Raw genomic sequence first — 26,065 nt, 5'->3', positions numbered from 1 at the left:
GCTCTCTCATGTAAAGCTCCACTGCTGTTTTATATCAAGTTAGTATGTAGTGCTGTGCAGAGCATGTGTGTTGTATGCATGTGCTGGGTGTATGTTTGCCTGTGGATGGTACAATACATGGAAGATTCTAGATTCCATTTTTGGGAGACCCAGGGTGGAATGGGGGTAGAGGAATCCCCAGGACAGATTTGTGGATTGCTGCATTCCTGTGAGCTGGGTGGGGCACACACTGGAAGCAGGGGAGCCAGGTTCCACAGAGAAGTGACTGGAAAGGGGCTATTGCACCTTTCAGGAAGGACATGGGGCTGATAAGAGAATCATAAATAGTAGGGCTGAGGACATTGGATAATCTCTTGCATATATTGGGTCCAAACTGGGGTAGCATGGTGAGCAAACAAACAACGGATTTCTTCAAAACCAGACTCAAAAAGTCAAGGTCAACAACTGCCTGTCCAAACCCGTGCCAGTAACATTGGGAGTCCCACAAGGGTCCGCACTATCCGCGACACTGTTTAATTTATTCATGGAACCACTTACTGATCTGTTGCAAGCGTCCAACGTACAATTTCACATGTACGCAGATGATACACAACTATACCTTAAGATACACACCCCAGAAGACATCAAATTGCTTAACACAACGCTTAGGAACGCCCAGACATGGCTAGCTGAGAACCATTTCAAACTGAACACGCTAAAAACGGAATTCCTCCTAATAGCTCCACCTGACAAATTACCCCTCAATCATGACTCTTTCAAACATCTTACGGCATTCAACGTTCAACCAACCATTGTGGACTCAGCAAAATCTTTAGGCATAACCCTTGACTGCAACCTCAACATGCAGAAACACATTAGCAACGCAACAACGGGGGCAAACTTCCAGATAAATACACTGAGGAAGCTGAAACCCTTCTTACCGATCAATGATTTCAAGATGGCAGTTCAAACGCTAGTTATCCCTAGGGTAGAATATGGAAGTGTCTCTCTTTGTGGCCTCCCCAAAGAGACATCATCACCACTAAGAGCCTCCATCAATGCTGCAGCGAGACTCAATGCGGGCTCGAAAAGAAAGTCCCACATTTCCCCTTACTTAAAATTCTTGAATTGGCTACCATTTGAAGCCAGAATTCACCTGAAAATTGCTTGAATGACTCATTAGGCCATACGTCACAATGCACCCTGCTATCTCACACAGAAATTGACAATCTCTGGTGGTATAAGATCCAAAAGAAGTGCGGAAAACCTGCTATTGAAGCCATACAGATTCAACAAGAAGAAAAGTTATAACGTTCTTTCTCAGGGATGGCACCTAGGATTTGGAACGCACTACCCCCAGAAACCAGACTTAACTCCTCTACTGCATCCTTAGAAAAGGAAGTAAAAGCGATTCTGGGCGCAATTCACATGAACATTAACTAAGGAAATTATGAGATCATTAGTACCTTCACCAGTTTTCATTTTATGACATGCTTCCAACTAGACAACATAGTCACCACAGTTGCCATTGCCATGTCTCAACGTGACTTTCCTGTTTTGCACCTTATTGCTTTACGTTGCACAATATGTTATGTATACTTGATCTACCTGCTTTTATTTTGTTGTATAATTTACATCAGTGATTGTAAAGCACTCTGATATCCGAAAGGGTCTTGTTCCTGCTCTATAAAACTTTCAAAATAAATAAATAAACCCAGATCTGTGACCGGGGTGAACCTTTTTGTGTTACTATAATCGCCGTAATGGGGAAGGGTATGTCCAGACATGGGTCCCTTGCTCGCTGTGCCACTGCATTCAAGCTAGCCTGGCTGATGAGGGGTGATACCCCAAAATCAATCCCATGATGCTTGTTTTCTCGGGTCCAGGGAGGACCTGGCCTGGCAGTTTCGACTGGACTGTTCCCATGGGGGGAGGGTGTAGACTGATTTGTATATGGCTGGGTCCAAACTGGGTTGGCATGGTGAGCAGAAAAACAATGAATTCAACCCAGATCTGTGGCTGGGGAGTGAATGTTGGACAATGTTCAGCATTCCGTACATCATTTTTTAAGTGGAAGGGTATCTGGATTCAAACTAGCCTGGCTAATGAATGTTGATACCCCAAAACTGGTCTCAGGATGCCTGTTTTCCCGTGCAGGGAAGACCTGGGTTGGCAGTTGGGTTGGACTATTACTGTGAGGAGCAGGTTCAAATTCAAAACTGATTTGCATATGGCTGGGTCCAAACTGGGGTGGCATTGTGGGCAAAAAAACAATTGATTTAACCCTGATCTGTGACTAGTGGGGAATGTTTGACAATGCTCAGCATTCCATTCATCATCTTTTTGTGTTGATATAGAAGCCCTAAGTGGAACGGGTTTGTCCAGACGCGGGTCCCGTGCTCGCTGTGCCACTAGATTTAAGCTAGCCTGACTCATGACAGGTTATACAATGAAACCGTTCCCAGGGTGCTTATTTTCCGGTCCAGGGAGGAACTGGCCTGACAGTTCCGTTTGAACTGTTCAAATGGGGAGCAGGGTAAAGACTGATTTGCATATGGCTGAATCCAAACTGGAGTGGCATGATGAGCAAACAATAGAAACCACTGCAATGGAGCGCACACCGCTAGCCTTCTCCTCCACCCCTAACCATTTCTCTACTGATGAGGGAAGTTATCCCGAAACCCGAGCCATGTCTCGGGCGATACCCAAAAACCCGGGACATGTATCGGGTCTAGAGATTCATCAGTCCAACAAGTACCGACTTGCACCCACCTGGGTGATCCACTATTGAACTACAAGTACCAGAATCCCGAGGGGCGATCCGGAGGAGGGGCTAGCGATGTGCGCTCCATTGCAGTGGTTTCTATTAATTGGCTCCCTTGAGCTTTGAGCCGACGGGCTCCTGGATGCTGCCCTGCGTGCCGGTTCGGGCATCGAGGCCATTGACGGTTGTTTGGAGGCCTTCTCCTCCAGCCCTAACCATTTCTCTACTGATGAGGGAAGTTATCCCAAAACCCGAGCCATGTCTCGGGCGATACCCAAAAACCCGGGACATGTATCGGGTCTAGAGATTCATCAGTCCAACAAGTACCGACTTGCACCCACCTGGGTGATCCACTATTGAACTACAAGTACCAGAATCCCGAGGGGCGATCCGGAGGAGGGGCTAGCGGTGTGCACTCCATTGCAGTGCTTTCTATTAATTGGCTCCCTTGAGCTTTGAGCCGACGGGCTCCTGGATGCTGCCATGCGTGCCGGTTCGGGCATCGAGGCCATTGACGGTTGTTTGGCGGCCTTCTCCTCCACCCCTAACCATTTCTCTACTGATGAGGGAAGTTATCCCGAAACCCGAGCCATGTCTCGGGCGATACCCAAAAACCCGGGACATGTATGGGGTCTAGAGATTCATCAGTCCAACAAGTACCGACTTGCACCCACCTGGGTGATCCACTATTGAACTACAAGTACCAGAATCCCGAGGGGCGATCCGGAGGAGGGGCTAGCGGTGTGTGCTCCATTGCAGTGGTTTCTATGATGAGCAAACAACAATGGATTTAACCCAGATCTGTTACTGGGGGCGAATGCTTGACAATGTTCAGCAGTCCATCCATCATCTTTTTGTGTTGCTATAATCTTTTGATGCACATATCACTATGGATGACATCCAGGAGTGAACCTCTAATCACTCCCATGGCCTCTGTTGTGTGGCTATCCGACTTGAGTATCTCCTGCTGTGACAAACTGCTTTCTGGTGGAAGGGCAGGGCAGAGGAGAGGGCACTTGGAAGCAAGCCTCATCACAAACTTGAATGACTCAGACCCGAAATAACATTTGGTATCTGGAAATGGACTTTAAGAAGGGGAGCTTAAGGCCCCCAAAATTGTCTACTGTCAAGCAGCAATATGGGCTGAGTGAGGAAGGGAAGCTCTGCAAGGCTTCTGCCTGAGACCAGTGCTGGAAGCTAAGGCCTGCCAGTTTCCATGCTGGGTGGGGGACATCACCCAGGGACATCCAACACTACCTGCCCCTGGGTAGAAAGTACTCGACCGGTCAATCTTTTATTGTTCCTATTGAACATATTTTCATCCCCTCTGTATTTACCTCCCCCGAGAACCTTTGGACTGCTCTATCCACACTACCCCTGAGAGTCTAGTGCTGAAAGGAAACTTGGCACAGTTTCTCAGGATCCATAGTAAGTCAGGCCCTGAACCATCAGGAGAAAAATGCTTTAAACCCCACCGTTGGGCCCAGTAGCTCCTACATGGCCCATGGCCCTCTGAACACCTTTCCATGCCATGGGTGTAGTTTCTCCAGCACTTAATATGGCCTTGCGTAGAGCTAATTATGGCAGTTGGAGATTAGGCAACATGTACACGTTTTAGGGGTCAGAGCACAAACAATGGGCAGAGGACCTCAATTCTCCAGTATGCAGAGACAAAAACTGCAGTGAAAGTCAGAAAATATTGGGGGTTCCCGTGAAAAACAGGGCATTGTCTCATATTTGCAAAATAGATTTAGATTTTCTTCTGTCTTGAGCCCTAGGGGACTTTTATACCAAAGCCTGGTTCCAAACCAGTGGGTGGTTTTTTTTACAAAATGGAAGGTTTGCAACTTGCCCTTTAATTCATGATATCATTGATGTACTAGTCAGTCTAATTATAAAATAAACATTCACAGGAGATTGCAATGTTTCCTGTCTCATGAATATTAATGCAACCTCCTAATTTAGGGATGGAGACTTCATCAGACCAACATCTCTATATTTGCATTCCCTACATGTCTATATTTATAAAGCAATCCTTAGAGAAGGAAATAACATGTAGGGCATGCAGAGGTTACTGGACCACTGTCTGTTGTCATGCTGTCACCATTCACTCAGTAGGACCTCTTCCATGGGGCCAACATACACTTTATGCATGGGCTACCACCCTATATTGGGTTTAGGTAACTTACCAATGGCTAGTAACTGACAATGTGGAGAGGTATGGCTCTGTCATGCACCCTTCATTTGCATTTCAGAACAAGACTTCAATCCGGTACAATCCGATCACACAAGCAGTTTCATTTCAGGCCTTAAATAACTTACTTGATCTAAGTATGGTAAAGCACACTAAAACATCAAATTCTTCCAATGGATGATTGAATATTCTTTTGATTAGTATAAGTCCAAGTACAGGTTGTAAACTCACCAGGTGGTGGGATCAGTGCTACTTACAAAGAGAAAGTTAGGTTTTCCATGTGTCAACTCACCAATGCAAAGTTGCATTTGTAGTAGTTTACCAATGGGATCATTGAGACCTGGCATCCTTGGCATGGTTTCCCCTGTCTTTTTACCTAACCTCCTATATTTTTATGGTGTGCTGGATTTAATTTTTGCTGGTTTGTGTACTATAGTCACTTTACCATGATTATGATTGGTTATCCATGATTGGCATATTTGATTTGCTGGTAAATCACTAGTAAAGTGCACTGTGTGTGCCCGGGGCCTGTAAATAATATGTACTAGTGGGCCTGCAGCACTGGCTGTGTCACCCACATGAGGAACCCTGTACACTTGCCTAAGGCCTGCTATTGCAGTGTCTGTAAGTGCAGTTTTAAACGGCCATGTCGACCTGGCAAGTCGACAGGCCAGGCCCAAACCTTCCCATTTGCTCCATGTAAAGCACCCCTAAGGCAGGCCCAAAGTATCTCCATTGGCAGGATGCAGTGTATGTGAAAGGTAGGACATGTAATGGGGTGTTGTACATGTCCTGATAGTGAAATTCTGCCAATTTCGTTTTTCACTATTGCATTGACTAGCTGCCCATAGGTTATCATGGGGCTGATTGTAACATTTTACAAGTGTAACTTCAGTTGGAAAAAGCTAGAGACTTGGAGTTCAGGCTCTGAGCTGAGAATTTAAAAGCCGATCTTTTAGGAACGGTGGTTTTTCAAATTGTGTGTTCGTAAATGCCACTTTTAGAAAGTGGGCATTTTCTGGCTTTACGGTCATGTGCCTCTCCCTACCTGTGGAATCAATGTCTGGTTTAGACTGACAGTTGGGTTGTTTCTGCATTTAATCTAGACAGTCACACAAAGGGAGCTGAATTGTGCCCTGCATATCCTAATTTCCCAACACCAGGCTGATGTGCCTTCCTGAGCTACAGTGGTGGGAGGAGTTGTCACTGGCACATGAACAGCGGCTGTGCCTAACATCTCACAGTACTGTTTCTGTCCCCCTGTAGTGTGCCTGGAGCCAAGGCAGTATCTTGTGGACAACAAAAACTTTCCTTTGAAGTCTTCCTACTTCAAAGGCCAAAAGGGGTATAAGTATTGGACCTGTAACCCCACAGTTTTAGAACACTTCTGGATTGAGGACTGCCAAGAAGAAGAGCTGAAGAACTGTCAGGAGTATTGCCGCTTTGCTGTGTATTGCTTTGCTGGGTTGTCCTGCAGTTGCAGCTTCTGTCTGTGGGTAGTGAAAGAATTGGACTTTGCTTTTGGATCCTGCTTTACCAAGGTTCTCCAAGAGCGTGTGTGTGCTTACCTCCTGCTGGAAGTCTCAGGGCGATCAAAGACTTCACCTGCGGCATCCCTGAACTCCACTGCTGGGAGTTCTGACCTGCCATGTGGTGCCAGTTCCAATACAGTGCCCTTGCAGGTGGTTCCTGCTGAGAAAGACTTCAAAATCAATGCAACCCATTGTTCAGCGCCTGTTTTTTGGACGTAGCACCGCCGTTGGGGAAGATGTTTCCATACACCGCCGCCTTGCAGCTGAAGAAATCACACATCATTATGCCTGTGGCCATAAGAACTGCTGCAGCCCAAGTCCAGCGCACAGTGTCCACGACGTCTGAGACCACTGCGCTGACTCCAATGCAGGCCCTACTGTGCAGCTGACAGAATCAATGCATCACCGGTCCACATCTGAAAGAATCGACACAGGACCTGTTTGCCGCATCCACTTCCAGCACGTCTGTACTTACACACATCGCACCTGTGCACCAAAGTTTCCAACGCATCGCCCATGGAAAGGAGTCCCCTTCGAAACTCGACACATCGATTCTCCCCCTAGTCCAGAATCGACGCAATACTTCTCCTGCTAGAACTGACACATCCATTCCACATGGACTCCAGAACCAACGCATCACTCTGTTTTCCAACACTTTCCTCCTTTGTGGCTGTTTTTGTCTTAGATTTTGACACATCAAAGGTACTTTGTGTAAAATCACCACACCCATCGAGTTCTATAGACAGAATGGCTTAAACATTTGAAAAGTGATATTTTGAGTGATGTATGTTGGATTTTTGTCGTTTTGGTCTTGTTTGGTTCAGATAAAGATTGTTTATTTTGCTAAATTGGTGTGGTGTCCTTTTAAAGTGTTTTCACTGTGTTACTGTGTGTGTTATGTACAAATACTTTACACATTGCCTCTATGATTAGCCTGACTGCTCGTGCCACGTTAGAAAAGGGGTGAGCAGAGGTCATCTTGGGTGTGTAACTACCTTACCCTGACTAGAATGAAGGGTCCTTACTAGGACAGGGTCCAAGCCACTGCCAACTAGAGACCCCCATTTCTAACAGGATCACTTTGGAAAAGGCATGCTACATTTAATTCACAATTCAATATTTATTTTGCTTTTTAAATTTTGCTGTATTCGTTTTGAATAAAGTTTATTATAAAATATGTTGAACGCTCCTCACAAGTGCATCCATGCTGTGAATTATTCATAGAATACTGGATATAGCATAAAATGCAATTTAGCATATGGATGCACACAGTTACCTATGCATTACCACTGATGTATTGCCAGCTGGATCTCCTAAACAAAGACTAAATAATGAGTTGATGAGACAAATGCAAGGAAAATGTGGTCTGTATTGAACTGCATGCCTCATTGATTGTTAAGGTGCTAAGCTAATGCTGGTCCCACCTGCACAAAGTGCTACCAAGCACAAAGCTAATGCCTTGTTTACTGTTTGACTTGCAGGCGCAGCGCTTCTGTTCTGGGCTAAAATGAATGGTGATTTATTTACCAGAGAGCTCCAGTCAGCAAATAATAAGCAAGAGCCATCCCGAGATCATTCTCCCTCCTTGAAAAGGATGCACCATCGGTTCAACTGAAAAAATGCTTGCAAAAGGGTCTGCTGCGGAGGTGTTATCTGAACAAGGGAGAGGAGATTGCGTCAGCTGATTTGCTTCTACGCAACAGGGAAACACTTCATTTACGTAACATGGCCGCTCCATCGATGACGTTTCCGACGTTCTTGCAACACATTTTTATAGAGGAAGAATAACATGGGAAATAATAGCCGAAGCGTTTTCGCATTTTAAACCTCCTTTTTTCTCCAGCAGAAACTAATGCTTTGAAAAATAACTGTTAGCAAAAAGAAAAAGAAATTTTAACCAAACATATTTTCATACAAAAAAAATCAGCACGGCTGACCCTCTGGTAAACAATTTTTCTGGATTTTCTTCCAAAGAAATATTTTATGAATTGCTTTAGTGCAAAAGTGTGCCTATCATTACATCCCAAGTTCTTTGTTAGCGTAGCCTATGATGGTGCCGACCCATGCTTGACCAGTAAAAACTATCAAGTAATAACGTTTTCACGTAAGCTTTTGCATGGAAACGCCAGGTTATGAATACGATATGGCCAAACTAATCGTAAAGTTTCAACGTTACTTTAGAAGGAAACCAATTCGCTTTTTCACATTTATAGTCCTGTATTTGACAGCTGGAAGTCTGGTCTTCCTCCACTCAGGTTTTAAAGGGGAGCTTATTGTATCTGAAAATAACCAAAACCTTCTGGATGGTACCAGTGAAGCCACAGCTCTTCAACTTGGAAGAGTCTTTAAAGATAACCCTGCGTCTCCAGGTTTCCCAAGGAGGTATGGACCTTGGTTTAAGGGTCCTCAAAAGGATATGCCAGAAAGAAGCAAAGTCAGCGACTATGGCGGTGCCTGGAGCAGAGCACTCAAAGGACGAAGCACTCGCGAACAAGAGGAGGAAAGAGGTAAGACCATTTCCATTGGTATAAATATGTTTATTACAGGATACACATTTATTATGCACGAATGAATACAAACCTCTTGGCAGATAATTTTGTAAAAATGTTAAAGAGGGCATCCAGTGAAGAGAAGAAAAGTTACATTCACCTAGTCACCATATCCCAAACAATAGGCATTCTAGAGTTTTGCTTTGTTGAATGATATCAACTTGGGTTTTGAGACATATTGTGACATCTTTCACTAGATAGCCCCTTTAGATTCAGGATCAATAAAGAGTAATATTTTCTCCTGAATATCATGACCTCATGTCTTAAAAGGAAGACAGGCTTCCCAAAGTGTCCTCTATATTCTTCAAAGGGCTGTGAATGATGTACATTCTTGACAGTATGCATTTCTTCTCCCGGTATGCCTGAAAAGAAAATGGCAAAAACATCACTAGCTCCAGTACTACAAAATTCAAAGTTATGTTGACAAAAAGCTGAAACTGGGATGACCCCATTGCCCATGGTTGGAGTAAAACAAATGAATACAAATGAATACATTTATTGAGGTTAAGTAAAATAATGCCAATATGATCATCACTCAATAATTAAAAACAATTACATTTTCAAAAAGGGCTAGAGGAACAAGCTATAAACTTCAACATACAAACTCAAATACTCAGTAATCACTGGGAAAGGCCGACTCTTTGAACAAGTTTGGTTCACATGGAGGTCGATTTGCAAAAATGCCGAGGGCTACAGAAATGGCATCATACTCTTGTACCTCAGTGAGGCGACATCTCATTTCCTTTGACCGAACTTCTTAACCCTGATGATATCACAATAACTAACATCACTGTGGTTCTGTAATATTTGCATGATCAATATAACAACAGAAAACAGATAAATGACTGTTTCAGATACTACATATTTTTTATTAGGTGGCTGACATGGTTTGCCAGAGGAAGACCTACTTCTCTTTGTACTACAAGAAAAATGATGTGCTTGTTTAAAGAGGAGGATAAAGTGCCCAAATCATAGTACAGCACCAGGAACCTAAAATAACTATACCACAAATACCAGTACATGCCATAAAAAGCCTTGGTATAAAAATGTATTCAAAGCTCTCCATGGCCAACCAACTCACCGCAGTGGTCAGAACCTCCATAAGGCTTATTAGACAGCTATCGAAACTTGTCCCCATCCTATCAACTGCCTCGTTGCTAATGATCGTATCAGCTACAATTGTCTCCAAATTGGATTACGGCAATGCCCTATATATAGGCCTCCCTCAGAAGTTGACTAATAAACTACAGGTGGTGCTGAACGACGCAGCCATGGCCCCACGCCTCCCCTCTGCTGCTCAAATTGCTCTGGCTTCCAATCAAACAGAGAGCTAAATTTAAGAGCCTTTGTATCGCCCATCAAGCAATCCACGGCAAAGCCCCGGCCTATATTAAAGATCGCCTGAAGGACTATGTTCCGGGCCGTACACTACTGTCTTCCCAGACCTGGCGCCTGGCCATTCCAAAATACAATACTGCATCAAACGGGGGTCGCGCATTCTCCAACTTGCTCCAACAACTTTGGAACTGACTGCCCGATTACCTGCGCAAGGAACCGGTACTCCTCCAATTTAGAAAATAGCTTAAGACTCTTCTGTTCAAGGAGGCCTTAGACACAGCTTACTTGGCCGACTAAGCGGCCATGCACCCGTTGACGACCTCTGGCAAATCTCTCTCAAGCGCTTAGAGACCTGCCAGTGATTAGCGCTATATAAAAATCAATTAACAATAACAGTAACATATTCAATATGATCAATGCCATTGTTTTAAATTGTACCTCGTTCTTAGTAAATGTTGTCCCTCATTATAAGCGGGTCAGAGTTTTTTCAAAGTTAGTTTTTTTACTGCTGTGCAAATACTTACCAGTTGTTCCAGTGTGTGAATGCACCCACCTAAGTGACGTGTCAGTATGCTCTACCACACCAAACTTGTTTGATTTAAGGTGGTAAGAAATGTTGGTTTAAAGCTGTGGTAAAGATCATCTCAGAATGAAAAATCAAAGCTCTCATGTTTTATCGATGAAGCCTGGCAAAGTTTAAAAACTGTGCACGTTGCAAAGACTTAAAACCTTTAAATCACTAGTTTTTATTATTTTTTAAATTGATCTTGATTTATAGCACCTTAGTTTGACATTATTTCATTTTTGTAAATGTGTCTGTTTATAATTCTGCAATTGCTATTTTAAGTGTTTTACATGATGGGTGTTTGTTATGTATGATATTGTTTGTTCTGTTGACACCCACCCTGGGAGCTAGGTCATGTTGTTGCTTTTGTTTGTCATGTAGAACCGAATACACTTTGATACAATGTGGTAGGGGAATATGAAAAAATTAGAAGTCTTTCTGTCTAATTTGAGATGTAATCTCTAGACCTAATTCTCAACATCAGGACTTTGGCCCCCAGAATGGGGAAAGGCAATGGGTCGCAAAAAAATTAGGCTATTTTTCCCATAGTTGTCCCCGATTCTAGGGCCAAAACATGCTGAGCCAGTGGTAAATCTTAGTGAGGGAGCGGAAGGGCTGGGGTTCAGGACGACATCAGGGACAATCGTGATTCTTGTTACCTTAGGTGGTTTTATTACCCCACGTATGATGATGGAAGGGGGTTGGTGAGGACTGGGCTCAATATCTTCCTACTGACTCTGCTTGCAGCCCCTGCCCACAGGGTCCTTTGGTGTTACTAGATCCAAACTAAGAAAAACTGTGTTCCATTATTGCACAGTGGTAATTTCAGGTTAGAAAAACAGAAGGTCACTTCTGATCTGGCAGACAATACCCCCATGAAATATCGCTTTGCCAGTCTCAATTAAGCCTTAGTCTTTGCCTTAATATCAGAAGAGATTATTTATATATATATATATCCTCCCGCACTAAAGGTCACTTGCTAGTTGCATTAAATCCCCAAAATTGTTGCATCCGTTTAAAAAAATATGGGATTTTTGTCACTAAAGTCTGCAATAAAAAATGTGGAGACATTTGAGGTATAAGATGCCATACAAGGCCTGTGAGGATGCTCATTGAAATGCTTTTTTAATTTAAGCTTTCTTGCAATCATTTATAAGTCTATATGTACATCAATAACATTACATTTTTCACTGGGGCAGATGTTTAATCCTTTACTGAGAACAAGCATTGCATGTTCAGAAAGAGTCCTACAGGACAAACTAACAATTCTCAATTCGTTGGATGCCTTATTACATGTTGTGTCTCCAACAGATTGTCCCACTAGCATTATTCCTTCACCCGTGTTGTTTTGGCCTGTAGCCTTGTTTGTACACCTGACTTTGAGTTTCTTGCCTCCCCTCCAATTTATTTCCCCCCTGCCCTTTTAAACTCTTTTTCTGTTCCCCAGCCTGTACTTTTGTACCTCTTTAAAAAAAAACGCAGAGGATTAATTAATCTCCTCTCTGCTTGAACCTTCGCCTGGGTAAATATCCATTGATGACAATGAGGCACTACTCGAGGAGATGCTTGCATCTGTTGTGCTGTTTATGAGACTCATTCCTGAGCTTACTGTAGTATCACCATACTTCCTTGTAGAGGTGAGAATTCTTCCCCTTTGATAGTCTCCATCATTTCATTGAACTTTTCCCGTTTCTTAACTTTTAAATATTTCTGACAGTCAGTTCTTTCTTTAGAATCTCATGGTTTTTCTTTATGGCTTTGTGTAGATTAGTCTCATTAATTTCTTTTTACAATTTCAATATTTCTTCTATCAGTTTTTAAAATTTCTTCAGAATTGACCACTAAAATACCCATCATCTTGTGGGAGGCCTCGAATAGATCCTCTTCCCACTCTTCTAATAAGTCAATTTCCAAATCTTCAAATTTTGGAAAAATATAAATTATAGGACCCTTGGTATTTTCTTTTTCTCAATGTATTTTTTGAGGGTGGCACCATCCCACCAGTTAGCGAGTTCCTGCTTTTTTAATCTTTCTAAGCTGATAAACTTGTCTTTTAAACCCACACTTTGGGAGGTAGATAGTGGGTCTATTTTTGCACTGGGTCCCCCCTTTGAGAACAAGTCTCCTGGCATCGCTTCACAATTATCATCACAGTCCATGTTAGTTATGCTCACCCTAGTGATATTGCCCATGTGCCCAAACACAACAAGTGATTTACTACGAGTGGCTGAGGCAAAAGAATATTGCACTTATCACCATAGTGGGTGCTGGTTAAGCTAAGAATACAGTGGTGCACGAATCTCGAAGACCAGTCATCTTAAATCTTCCACGCTGAAGAAGCTCCATCAACAATATAAAAGAATGATTTAGCACCCCCTCTTTGTCATTTTTTAGAATGTTATACAGGTTAATTTAAAGTAAGACATGTAAGCATTACTTTAACCATATGATGCACAGACTTGAGGAGAACTATTTCTTTAAAACTTGATTTCTTTATTCGTGATCTAATTTTTTATTAAACAAAGTCTACTTTTATTTTGTAGTAGGCAATGTGTTTCTAACCAATAAGACTTCTTCAGGGCTACAAAACACAGATAATATATACAAACTTTAAAATGATGATACCAAAAACATTGACATTGCTTTGACAGTACATAAACCCTACAAAATATGACTACATTAAATCACTATATCAAATTATTAGCGCATTATGGTGAAAAACAAGGAACGTTGCATAGAAGTGGAGCAAACGTTATCACAAAAATATTTTTTTACTTAGTCATTGTGCATCACTTCCATGGTCATCAAATTTTTAACAAAATTTACCAGCGAATGGTGGCCAAAGTGCACTTTGCATACCAATTCTCCTACATTATCTTTATTGTGATCAAAATTAAATTGATCATAGCATGCACAATTTCCGTCCCATGTAGGTGCAGATCATTTATCGTCCAGAAACAAACACGAAGGAATATTTGGAAAAAAACAGAAAATGCTGAAGTGTTAAAAAGCAACTGTATATGTTAAACACTATTCCTACATCATATGTTTAAAGTAATGCTTAATTTCCATACTTGTAATTAACCTGCATACCATTACAAAAAATGACAACGGGTGGGTGCTGAATCATGCTTTTTTATAGATTAGTTACTGTGACTGCTAAAGAAAGGGCACCACAAAATACGGATGGCACTGGAAACACTCAAATTACCATTGGAGGGAGGAGGCATGATGGCTCTGAACTTTAGGATTTATCACAAAGCAACATATTTGCAATATATGGTGGCCTGTGAATGGATGGAGCAAGAGATGACATAGTGTGTGAAACACTTTGAACATTAATAGAGCCTGTGGAATTGCAAGCAGCACCATTGGTATCACAAAAAGGGCTCGCACATATACCCACGCATTTGCAAACAATTATTTGCAACCGCATAAGAAGAGTACCATAAATATGTATTCATGCCGCAACTGATTCCAAGGTGAATGACACTGTTTCCGTACCTTCCATGGTTCCATAAGGGAGAGGTGAAATGGGAAAGCCTCAGAGCTTGAAAGATATATACTATGAGGGCAGATTGATGGGCTTTGTTGCCTTTTCAAAGAAATAGGGGATTGTGACCATGAGCTTTCTGATGTACGCAGGTATGGCAGCAGTCTTTTGCTAAGCATTGCCCTATCTTCCTCAAGAACTAGATCCTAGGCCCTGCTAGGTCTTTTGGAGGACTGTTCTACTGACTGTATTGAGCATTAATTCCACAGGAAGATATAAGGAGAGTACAGTAAGTCAATAGTATGCACCCACCAATCCAAAATCCACCACTCCTAATGTGTTCTACCCTATTCTACGTTTAGAGGGAAGCAAGCAAATGCTCATGAGACTTAACCTCCAGTCAAGAAAATATCAGTGACCCGTCAGGTTGACAGAGATCCATAGTTCAGAATAGGAGTGCCTACTTCCCAACTCGTGGTCCTGACGTGTGAGAGAACTATTTTGAAGCCATGAAGATCAGATAGTACCGAATTTAATTCTTCTCCATAACTGAATGGGTGCCTAAGAGTTTTAACACCATGGCCCAGATTGACCAAACTGTCACACAAGGCAGCTCAGCAACCAAAGTTGTTGCGCTGCAATGTGTGACAAAGAGAGCAGGAAAGTGGCATAACCAATGAGACATCTCATTATACTGCTCTTTACCTAATTAGGTGGCCAAGCTCCAGCACACATCTTTGAGCTGTAGTACAAAATCGTCTGCATGAGTGTATTATAGGTTTTGTACTGGAAGTGTGTGCGTTAAGTACAAAATACTATGCTTAGTTTAACTTCAAAACTTTTCCCACTTCAGATGTGTGCTGTACAGTGCAGCACACATGTAAAGTGAGAAATGTTAGGAGAAATAAAAGCATTTTTCCTTTCTAACTCCTACGGCAAAGTGGTGTTAATTTTTGGTGCAAACCACAATCTACTACTGTTAGTAGATAGGGGTTTGCACCAAAAAGCATGGGTGGGTGCATGGAAATGGCCATGTTCCACACTCCTGGCAGAGAAAAATGCAAAACAGTGCATTGCACTGCTTAGCGTTATTTTCAGGCAACTTTCTAGCGCATAACAAGTTTTGTGCTGGGATCTAAATCCAACAAAAACACTTTTGTGACACAAACACACTGCAAAACATTTGGAAATCTGGCCCCAAGTATGTAAATGTTCTAAAAATTGCCACAATGTATGCCTTCAGTTCAGTTCCAATAATTTATTGACATATATTCAATAAGATGCTGAAGAAAAATTAAAACCCTTTCGGATGCCTGTGTGGTATAAAAAGTGTTGCAAAACTTTGCTGTCATGGAGGATAAAAATAATGCATAATCCACCAATCACATAGCTCAACCTAATCTTAATGAGGAGAACTGTAGAAGGGGATAACAGGAAAATTATGGACTTGGGCTGTCTGAATAGACGCCAACAGAGTTAAAAATACAGAGGTATATTTACAAGCTCCTCGCGCCGCCGGTGCATCACTTTTTTTAACGCTCCAGGGGCACAGTGTAGTGCTCCATATTAACAAGGCCACGGAAAAGCCACCATGCGTGGCTTTTCATGGCCTTGTAAATAGGACCCCCTCTCAAGCAGCACTTTGCCTGAAATGGGTGTGCCATGGGTAATGCTGTGGGTGTTCCCATGCAACACCCATGGATTCAGCCACATTCAAGGATTTACAATGTTTCGTAAACCTGGGAATGTGCAGAATCCTACACCTCCCCAGGGGAGGCATAAGGAGGTACAAAGAGGGGAAATACTTTTATTTCTCCTCGTTTTTTCTTCTTCCTATGCGTGCTGCATTCTGCAGCACACACAGAAAGAGATAAACACCTCATGTGATTGTTTTTGAGCAGGAATGTTTTCCTTCCTGCACAAAAACAATCACCCCCTCAATGCAGGCCCCCTTGCACTTCCAATTTTCAAATTCGCAAATTTAAAAAAAATGATGCATTGCATTTAAGGAATCGCACAAATGCGATTCCTTAAATGCATTCGCATTTTTTAGAAATGCTAAAAAATGCGAATTGTGCACAAAAGTTTGATGCATCCCAAAAACGTTTTTTGCATTCGCAAACGGCCAATTTTTCCGAATCGCACCGTTTGCGAATGCAAAAAACGTTGATGCATGTGGGCATTAATTCCCAATAGGCTCTGCGCATTGGAATAATATATTCAGTAGTGTAGACGTAGGACTGAGGTTAACTAGGTCTCTACTGACTATATTAGACTTAAGGTTTGCCAGCTAGCTCAGAGGTCACTAGAAACTTTCTCGAATGTTCAAGAAGGAATTAACTTTCCTGATTAGACAAGAAGGGATTAGCTTCCAACAACCATATAACATGAACACTTTGCTCCCTCAGAATAAGAGTGTATCTCTAGAGTCGTGTGAAAACAATAGACAGTTATGTCACTCAGTCAAATGTGCGTACTTAGTTTCACCAGAGTGCAGAGAAAAGAGAGACGGGAGTTTTCAATAAAAGATGTTATTTATTGAGCAGTCTTCTTCCTCATACAAGAGAAATGGATTTCCACAATTGCAATACTCATAGTAAAGTAAAGTGCATACAGTAAAAGGAGGATTATAAAATAATACTGTAAAAGCATTGATATGGTTTCTTAGCCATATGATACTTTAAAATAGATAAAATATATATACATATATACATTGACTAACGTACTCAACTGGTGATTCTAAATACGCCTACCCCTGTGTACCTGACCTAAGCCTAATACGTGGGAAGGAGTAAATAAGTAGCAGTTTAAGTTAAGTTTGTTTTGCCAAGAATCTGACTCAAGAATTCTCTTTAAGGGTTTAGTCAGCTCCGTACCTGGGTAATTAGAAAGCAGGAGGTCTTGTATCTCTCTCTCAGGACTCGATATCCCAGTAACCCGCGAAGGTATCTGGAAACACCGGAGCTGGATTTCTCTGCAGGAGAAAAGACAGTGTCTCTCTCAGTGCGTCAAAAGGGAGGGACAGCGTCCGTGGGCTCTCGCATCAGCTGGGCTCTCGGGCAAGTAGATCGCTGCTCCAAAACCACCACCGTGTGTTTGCTTAAGGCAACGTTGGTATATTTATACCTGAAAGGTGCCGGGTTTGACGTAAGGCTGGACATAAGACGTCAATAAAGATGTCACTAAGAACTGGACGTTCTTACAGTGCTTTACAGGAGTTCTAGGATGAAATCAAAACAAAAGCAAGGGGGATTTCCCAGGTTGCTGGAGGTTTGGTTTGTTTAGAGAACTCATTGTGCTTTCTAGGAGGCCTGGGAAGTAGCCTTGCTTAATGTGACAGCATGTGCTATGACTGAATATGGATATGATTACTATGCCGTTGTAGGGATATTATTGATTATAACCGGACAAGGGCATAAAATAGAAATACCGATTTAGGTTCCTAGATAAAAACACAATAATAGCTTTGATTGCTCCTTGTCTGGGCGATGGCAATATGCTTCAACTGACACCAATAACTATTAGAGAGCTGAAAATAGTACAAAATGTAAATCTCCATAAGATTCAACATTACCTAAACCAACTTCATTTAATTCGGTGGATGGAACATCTTACACTTTTTGGCGATGCCTCACACCCAACCCTAAATAAGTGCAGAACTCCTGCTTTTCAGCCGGCAATCACAGGGATAGAGCACACTTCTCACTGCTAATACCGCTCTATGGAATACAAGCACTTTTTCCTGTTACCTGCACGCACCACTCATGGGCAGGAAACCAGGCCCACATTATAACTACTGCTAAAACTGCAGTGCAATGTTCCATACATGGAGTTGCATACGGTGGGGGTCAGTACTTCTGTGATGCTGAATTACTGGTGGTTTACAAGTAATCCCATCTAAATTATTATGAAGTGGGTAATAACATAGAAAATTGGTTTTACCACACTGGTTTTTCATTGCATTTTTGAGGGAATATATATTTCAATAGCTCTGACCTGGAGAATGTGTCCTGGGTATTACTGCTTGCAGCATAATACCAGTTTGTCCAGAAACCCCTTTGATAGAGCGCGCAGGGATCAACAAGCTCAGTTTTACCATACTCACCTTGGGCCCATATAACATTCACACATTAAACTAGTAGTTCTGCCTAACCAATTTACTAATTTAATCACTCTATCAGTTTGCCCAGGGGTCGGATTTAGGACTTATACCTGTAAACCATGACTTACCAATTCTTGTCATCTTGCTATAAGTCCTGTGGATCAGAGAGTTAGCATAAATAGGTAATATTTAAACACATTTTCTTTTCCTATAATAACCACAGACTCAGGGAAGGTTTCAAACCTTTATCTATGATAGATTTTCTGAGTCAAATGAAAAGGGCCACAATCTCATGACCATAACTTTTACAAGCAAAAATATAACCAGCAGGACATAAAGTTTGTAAGAAATCAAAGTAACCTCTATAAACATTGGTACCTGAGAAGGGTGAGAAAGGGAAAAAGCACAAGGACATCTCACATTGATTATATTTACCTAGAACAGTGCAATGACCAATCCTGGCCACGGGCCGGTGCAAAATTTTGGACCAGGACCAGGTTCCTGACTAATCAGGTGCCCACGGGAAAAGACAGGTGCAAATCAGGACAGGTGACCTCAGCTAAGTGAAACGCCAGCGTCACACTCCTCTCTCTAGGAAAGCCAATTAATACCCCGATTGGGTAATCGATTCTTCTGACAGAGTGCTCCGTCAGCACTTCTGCTCTCGATAGCCTATTGAGTGCATTGGGTCAGTGACAGGTCAGCTATTCGGACAAGTCAGACAATTTCACTGTCTGAGCCTACCTTAGTTATACCATTTCGAGGGCAATGTACCACCCCTAAATGTTGCAAATCTATAAGTTCCCCTGCAGTGATTGGTTGGAAAGACGAGGAGAGGTCATCATACCATACTAAGATGATGTAATTTCAATGGAAATCATATTGATTGAATCCCCACCCACACTTTTATTTTCCCATGATTTTATTCCGCCCAACAATATTGGTACACATTTTAAATACATTGTATTTGGTAGCTTCCTTTCTAGAGGTCAGATGAGCAGGTTCCCAGGCACATCGTGGGTAAGAAGTGGGTTGGCAGGGGTTCAATGCAAATGCTTCAGCAAATTCAGAGTCAGGATGCGCATGTGCAGAGTCATCCAAGATGGAAGATGTATCAGGGGTCAGGCCCAAAGTACGAGCTAGTAGCAAAATCAAAAAGAAACATATTAGAATACGGAAATAAATGAATGCACTGTATACCACTTATCTCTACTCTATCCCCATTACTTTATTTTAGCTTGAGCGTTAATGATTAAGCAGAATAAGCAAGTTTAGTACAAACTGCAGCATAAGCATTAGCATGTGAAATTTTAAAGCAGCCATTGCTGCCATTAGTGCGCAGAAGCAAAGTTTTCCCACTAAGCAGAGAGGTACGTCATGCCACGTAGATGTGGCAGACGCATGCGCAGAAGGTTTCCCACATTTTCGGTGGCCATTTTAATGCATTAGAGTTACTGTTAGTAAAAGCACATAGACAAGCTTCCCCTAGGGATGTATGACGTTACAACGCATGCTTTTACCACGCATGCTGTTACAACGCAATTTTTACAACGCATACCATTACAACGCATAGCGCTTTGGGGTGCTGGATAGTGAATAGTTTAATTTACTATTCCAACTCCAGTCCCCGTGGACACTAGGGAAGGTGTTGTATAGTAAATTAAATCTATTCCCTATCCTAGAGCGCCCCCCAGCGCAATGCGTTGTAATGGTTTTCGTTGTAAAACCTGCATTGTAATAGCACTGCGTGGTAAAAGTTGCGTTGTAAAGGATGTTTCCCTTCCCCTAGATGCTAGAAATGTCATGAAATGTAAATATTAGTAAACAAAACATGTTGGTTAATATTTTATAAGTTATTTAGAGAGGGCTGAAGACCAGCAAGTTTCGGAATATGTGAATCCTTGCTCCATCACCTTTTCCTAGCCAAATTGGTATAAATCTGCTACTTGTGATGCAAGCCTCATAGTGAACATTGTATGACTATGAATATATAATCAATTAGGCTGTTTATCCATTATGCGAATAAGCTTGAGCTAGCTGCCAGCAGAGGAAGCAGAAACATCTGGATGGTGTGTAGGTTGTCTATTTATAGGTTTCCACAGACACAAAAGAGCTAATCAAATGCGAGCAGGTTGTCCCATCTTTGTGAAATGTGATTGAAACTGTTAGGCACCTAGGGGCCAGGTTACATAGATTACAGAAGAGACATTCTGCACCATCACTTTCAGATTACAAGTGATTACACTGGTCAGTTTATGCAACTGTTGTTTTCGCACTGATCAGGTGATGCATATGTTGGTGAAAATTGTGCAATTATGCATCAACATTTCGAGATTAAATAGCTTTAAACCACTGGAACCTGTGCCTTTTGATCAAAACCATGTAAAATGTTATCAATCAGTCAATGCAAATGTCATTGCTTGACTTGCCACAAAGCGCAAATGCCAGTGAAAAATGTGACTCTTGCCAATGCAATTTTAACAAAAAGTCTCTTTTTGCATGATCACCTGATTTTTTGGGGGACTGATGCTGCTGTGCTTTTTACTCTCTGCACTGAAACTCTGCGACCCAGGCCCCAGTGCATGTGCGCTGACCCCTAAACGTGTTGAAATTAGCCATACTCCTAATTGACATACTTAACTTGCCCATAGTACAGTGATTCCCAATCTGTGTGCTGCAGCACCCTGGTGCGCTATCAAAACTAGCCAGCGGCCCCATGCACCATGCACAGAGTTTCGGAACCACCGCCCTAGTAACTAGTTAAAAAGGGTACCTAGGTCTGAAAGTTAAATGTCACTAGTGGACTGAAACACATATTGTTTCACTATTATAGTGACAATGCAAAACACGACTGTAAGCCTGCCACCAGTAACCTGGCTGTGAAGGTTTAAACTGCAAATTCGACCCGTCTAACTAGCCCCTTTTGACATGCCTGAATCTTCCTTTTACATTTTAATAAGCTGGGACTAAGTAACTCAATGCCTTTTAAGGCAGGGTGCATAATATTTAAAAGTAGGACATGTAGAAGTTCATGTAAAACATATCCTTACAATGACAAGACCCCAAATTCTTTGTTCACTGTAGTAGGGTGAACTGTTCTATAACAAAGCTTTATACATTTATATTAAATTCGAATAATGCAATCTCCACCTAGGAACCAGCTAAAAAGTGAATTATTTGACTTTTTAAAACATTTATTACAAATCCAATCCATTAGTAAAGTCAGATTTGTACTAAATATTTTACAGAAGGCACTTTTAAAAAGTCACCATTTCCTACTTGAAGCCTCAAAAAGCCCATTTGTGTGAGCTTCCAACTGTCACACAGAAGTGAGCTAAATGGCTCCTTGTGATGTGAACTTGCTCCCAGAGCTGAGACGAATGCCGTGGGTTAGAGGAGGTGTTCTGTTCCTCTGGCAGGGCAATACTCAGAAGCCTAATTTTCTTGACAGACTTACCTTGTTACAGGCAAATGTTGCTAACACCTGGCACTACTACCACTTTATACCTTTTAGACAGCTAGGTATGAATGCCAGTGGGAGGCAAGCTGTCTCCAGAGCTGGTTTAAGTGACCACAGAAGAAGGGTTGCTCATTTCACTGGCCACACCTGAAGAATTGGCACAGAAGCTATGCACAAGGTAACATAGATTACGCCATCTTGGAATTAGGTAGAGAGGAGCACACAGGAATTACTCTAAATGTAGATAGGGCTACACCTTGGAATTTTTCCCTATTGATTAGGGAGGGGCCAAATGTCACATCCACCCACAGGCTAGTGACAACCATAAATGTGGCACCCTGAGGCACCCTATTCATAACATTACTGGACCTGTTGAAGACAGAAGAATTACTGCACCTGCGGTTGAGACCTGTGACGAGAACCCTAAGGGGTGGATTTGCTCCCACTTGTACCCTGTGGACTCTAAGGATCAGCTGGATGACCTCCCATAAAGATGTCGAGGCACAAAAGCTGCAAGACGCCCACTATCATGAAAGAGTCCATCTGACCAGTTCAACTGGACCTGCCATGAACCCCCTTTCTATTGAGTGAGTCCTGAACCCCAAGTCCTGTTCCAGAGGTTCTTGAGCACTTGGTTATTGTAAGGGTGTACTATTACTGTCTAAACCTAAAACTATGAAACTTTTGCCTGGAAAACCCTCCATGGACTGGGACCAACCAGCCAAGTGATCCATCGAGGGTTCATTGCCAGTGGGCCTGCATTTACATCAGCTTCCACTAAATTCATCACGACAAGAAATCTGATTCATTCTGCCTGATGCTGACTGATCCAAGGTTGTCAAACCTTTTTGGCTACAGCCAGCAGCCTTGACCTGTTGAAACTAAGTCCAAAGGTAGAAATCTTCACTGGGCCCAATGCCGAGCAGGATTTGATTGACATCAACAACTTCCTGGGTGCGACCTCTGGATTTTTCCCATGCTGAGCTTTTTCTGCCTTCATTGATGGCTTCAGCCAGACCTTGTTCATCGTTAACCCACAGTTTTCAGATCCAGCCGTCTGCCTTGCCCTACTGTGGACTCTACCCTACTGAAAGGTTTCTCTAAGTCACAATCAATGATCAACCTGATCCTCATATCTGAACCATGCTCCATAGCTGTAGGCCTTACGTTTTTTACTTTGACCCAGTCTAGCATGACCAATTCCCCATGGTTGGTGGTTTGTGCTTTTTACAGCAATTTGTATTAAAAACTTTGAAAATTCATATCCCTGTTTCCTCTTGTTGGATTTCTTGTCATTTTGGTGTCATTTTGTCTCTATTTATTTTAAATTGGAATGGATTTTTATTGAATTGTTTTTTCAACTTTTTAAATGCTTTAGTACTTCTAAATGATTTACACGTATTCTCCTGTTAAGCTTGTCTGGTCTGCACCATAGCTACTGGGGGTTGAGTTCAGGTTTAAATTACAGAAACCATTACTGGACTTAAGAAGAAAAGTGCCATTATTGCTTGTGGTGGGCTACCATCCATCCCACTTAGAAATACAATTTCTCATAGCAGTCTGATGCTATTTGTTTTACATTTAAAATAGTCAAAGGATTTACCCAGTTTCCTTCTAACATATGACATGTACAGAAATACATGTGTATTTTGAATTGATCTGGGGGTCTATGTGGCAACGAATTCAAATGCTTCACAATTTCTCAGAATTTTATTTTTATATTCGCCATCTTTGCAAAGTGTGAAGCTAAGCAAATATTTAAAAAAAGAAAAAGGGACAAAGTGACCAAGATGTGTTAACTGAATCATTGTCACTCTAGGATTTGAGTGGGCTATTTGCATCCAGTTACCGTCTCCCAAACCATATACATTCCATTCCCAGCTGCCCCAAGTTCTTAGGTGAGACTTCCAGTCGTGGGATTGGAATGTACAGCTGGCGAGATGCAACCATTGTGTTTTCCTGCTTCTACTTAGTTCAAAGTGTGGCCCTCAGATACAGAAATGAGAACCCTTTTCTTTATTTTGCTGTCCTGTCGACCTTGGGTGGGTCTCCCCGGTGAGGGAACATAAAGCAAATTTTTCCATTGGGCAAGGTCAGGAATTTATTTCTATCTGTAAGGGCACATTTTTGTGACTTAGACTAACTTTGCAAGAGCAAAGCTTCGTCCACAGCTATAAATAACATTCAATTACAATGATAATTTAGTTCCAGTTCTATAGGGTAAAACGGCATCCATTGTATGCCATCACTGCTGCGCAGTACTATCTTTGGTCTCTGTTCTGAATGCTTGCAGAATTTGTGTCATTAATAAAGTGGGCTACTAAGAAGGAAGGCACATATTGCTACAGTACAGTGCTTCAGTGACAGCGACATAATTGATTGCCTTGGTATTTAGGGAAATAGAAGCAGTGTTATCTATTATGAGGACAGTGAATGGAAGCAGAAACAGCAGAAAGTGCTGAGGATGCCGCTGGAAGTTGATTAAAGTATTTTTTCTATCTCTGTAATTACTTTTTCCCCACTTCTTGCAAAACCAATAGAGAAACATGCACACAAATTGACTTTTTTCAGGGCTTATTTGAAAGAATGGATCCTGAACTTTGCGAGAGACTTCTACCAAACTGTTTCAAATGCGCTTAGGAATTTCAGTCATTATGACCTTGGTGCAGTACTTTTCTGGCATGATGCATAGAGTCCTTCTAAATAGAGATGTGCATTGCGACGGTATCAGACACATGAATCCGCGACATGCTGTTCCCATACTAATGTAGTTATTGCACCTCCGGTGAAAATCATAGCATTAGTGTGTGATTTTCAGAAATAAATAAAATATAAATACAACCGGTTTGTAGGACCGTCGATAATAGACAACAAAATTAAGCTGTATACACAACATGATACACTTTTGATAAATAATCAACTATTAATGCATAGCAACTATTTAGTGGGCCAGCGGGCAAAGGGTACATTCTCTCCGCTATTTATATAGCTGATGACTAAATAGTAGAAATTTACTATTTGACTACAACCTTGAAAATAGCAGCCAAACTTCACTATGTACCCCGCTGCTGGTGAAATAGTAGAGACTAGCAGCCTTGCAAATAACAAGGGAAATTCACTATCTACTTGGCTACTGACTAAATAGCAGAGGTTATGTAGTAGTTTGCTGACAGTCCTGAATATAGCAAATAAACCTCACTAGTATTTAGCTGTTTGTGGCAAACAGACATTATTGTGTACTTTGCGGCCAGTGGTCAAGAAAACAGCAAAGTAACTTCACTCATTACCCAACTGCCGGCGAAACAGCAGACATTAGGTGTAATTTGGCTAGCAGCCATGAAAACAGAAAATACACTTAATTTTGTATCTGTCTGCTTATCAAATTGCAGAAGTGATGTACTGTTTGTCCAGTGGCCTGGCAAACAGCAAAGAAATGTCATTAGTTACCTGGCTGCTGGATAGATAGGTGGAATGCTGTTAGTGTGCTGTTTGGCCGGGGCCTTGCAAATAGAAAAGAAGCTTAATTATTTACCTGGTGGAGAGCTAAATAGCAAACAGTATGCATAACTTGGCCAGTCGCTATGTAGATAGCAGAAACATTTCACTATTTACCTGACTGCTGTCTGAATAGGTTAACGATTGTGTTATGATGTCATATGCAGATTTCAACATATACTTCTATTCTCCATATGCAAGTTAGGGTATCTTTATTTTATTAGCAAAAAGTGGTCACAAATTGCACACAGAATAGGCAGCTGGCAATTTGTGACCCTCCATGATTGGTTGTAATTACAGGGATGGTGGCCCTGCAAGAGGCAGCACACTACCATAACTATGACAGCATTCCAAAACTGAAAGTTTTTTTTTTTTTTTTTTTTTAAGTGGCCTGTTTTCTTAAAGCAACCAATACTGCTTCAAAAAACCTTTCACATTCAGAAAACTGAGGGAGAGCACTTTTTCTCCATGAGGCTGCCAACATATTTTCTAAGGGGACCCCTTCACATTTGCATATCTGTTACCACTACAACTCATGGGTCAGCCGCTCATTAATGTTTTAATTATAATTACAGTTGTAAACTATCGATAAAT

At 41.8% G+C, this 26,065-nt stretch overlaps 1 protein-coding gene across 1 annotated transcript in view; it reads left to right on the top strand.

The window, feature by feature from the left end:
* WSCD2 (WSC domain containing 2) overlaps positions 1-26,065 on the top strand; it is a 1,121,035-nt gene that overhangs the window by 412,050 nt on the left and 682,920 nt on the right. The window contains exon 3 of the mRNA XM_078667416.1: positions 7,951-8,976. Within this exon, the coding sequence (XP_078523542.1) occupies positions 8,586-8,976 (391 nt within the window). The 5' untranslated portion in view covers positions 7,951-8,585. The remainder of the gene's footprint in view (positions 1-7,950; positions 8,977-26,065) is intronic.

This window comes from Lissotriton helveticus, chromosome 11, assembly GCF_964261635.1.
Source record: "Lissotriton helveticus chromosome 11, aLisHel1.1, whole genome shotgun sequence".
NCBI classification, from domain to species: Eukaryota; Metazoa; Chordata; class Amphibia; order Caudata; family Salamandridae; genus Lissotriton; species Lissotriton helveticus.
Note: the sequence above shows the minus strand (reverse complement) of the source record. Positions and strands in the feature narration are given on the sequence as shown.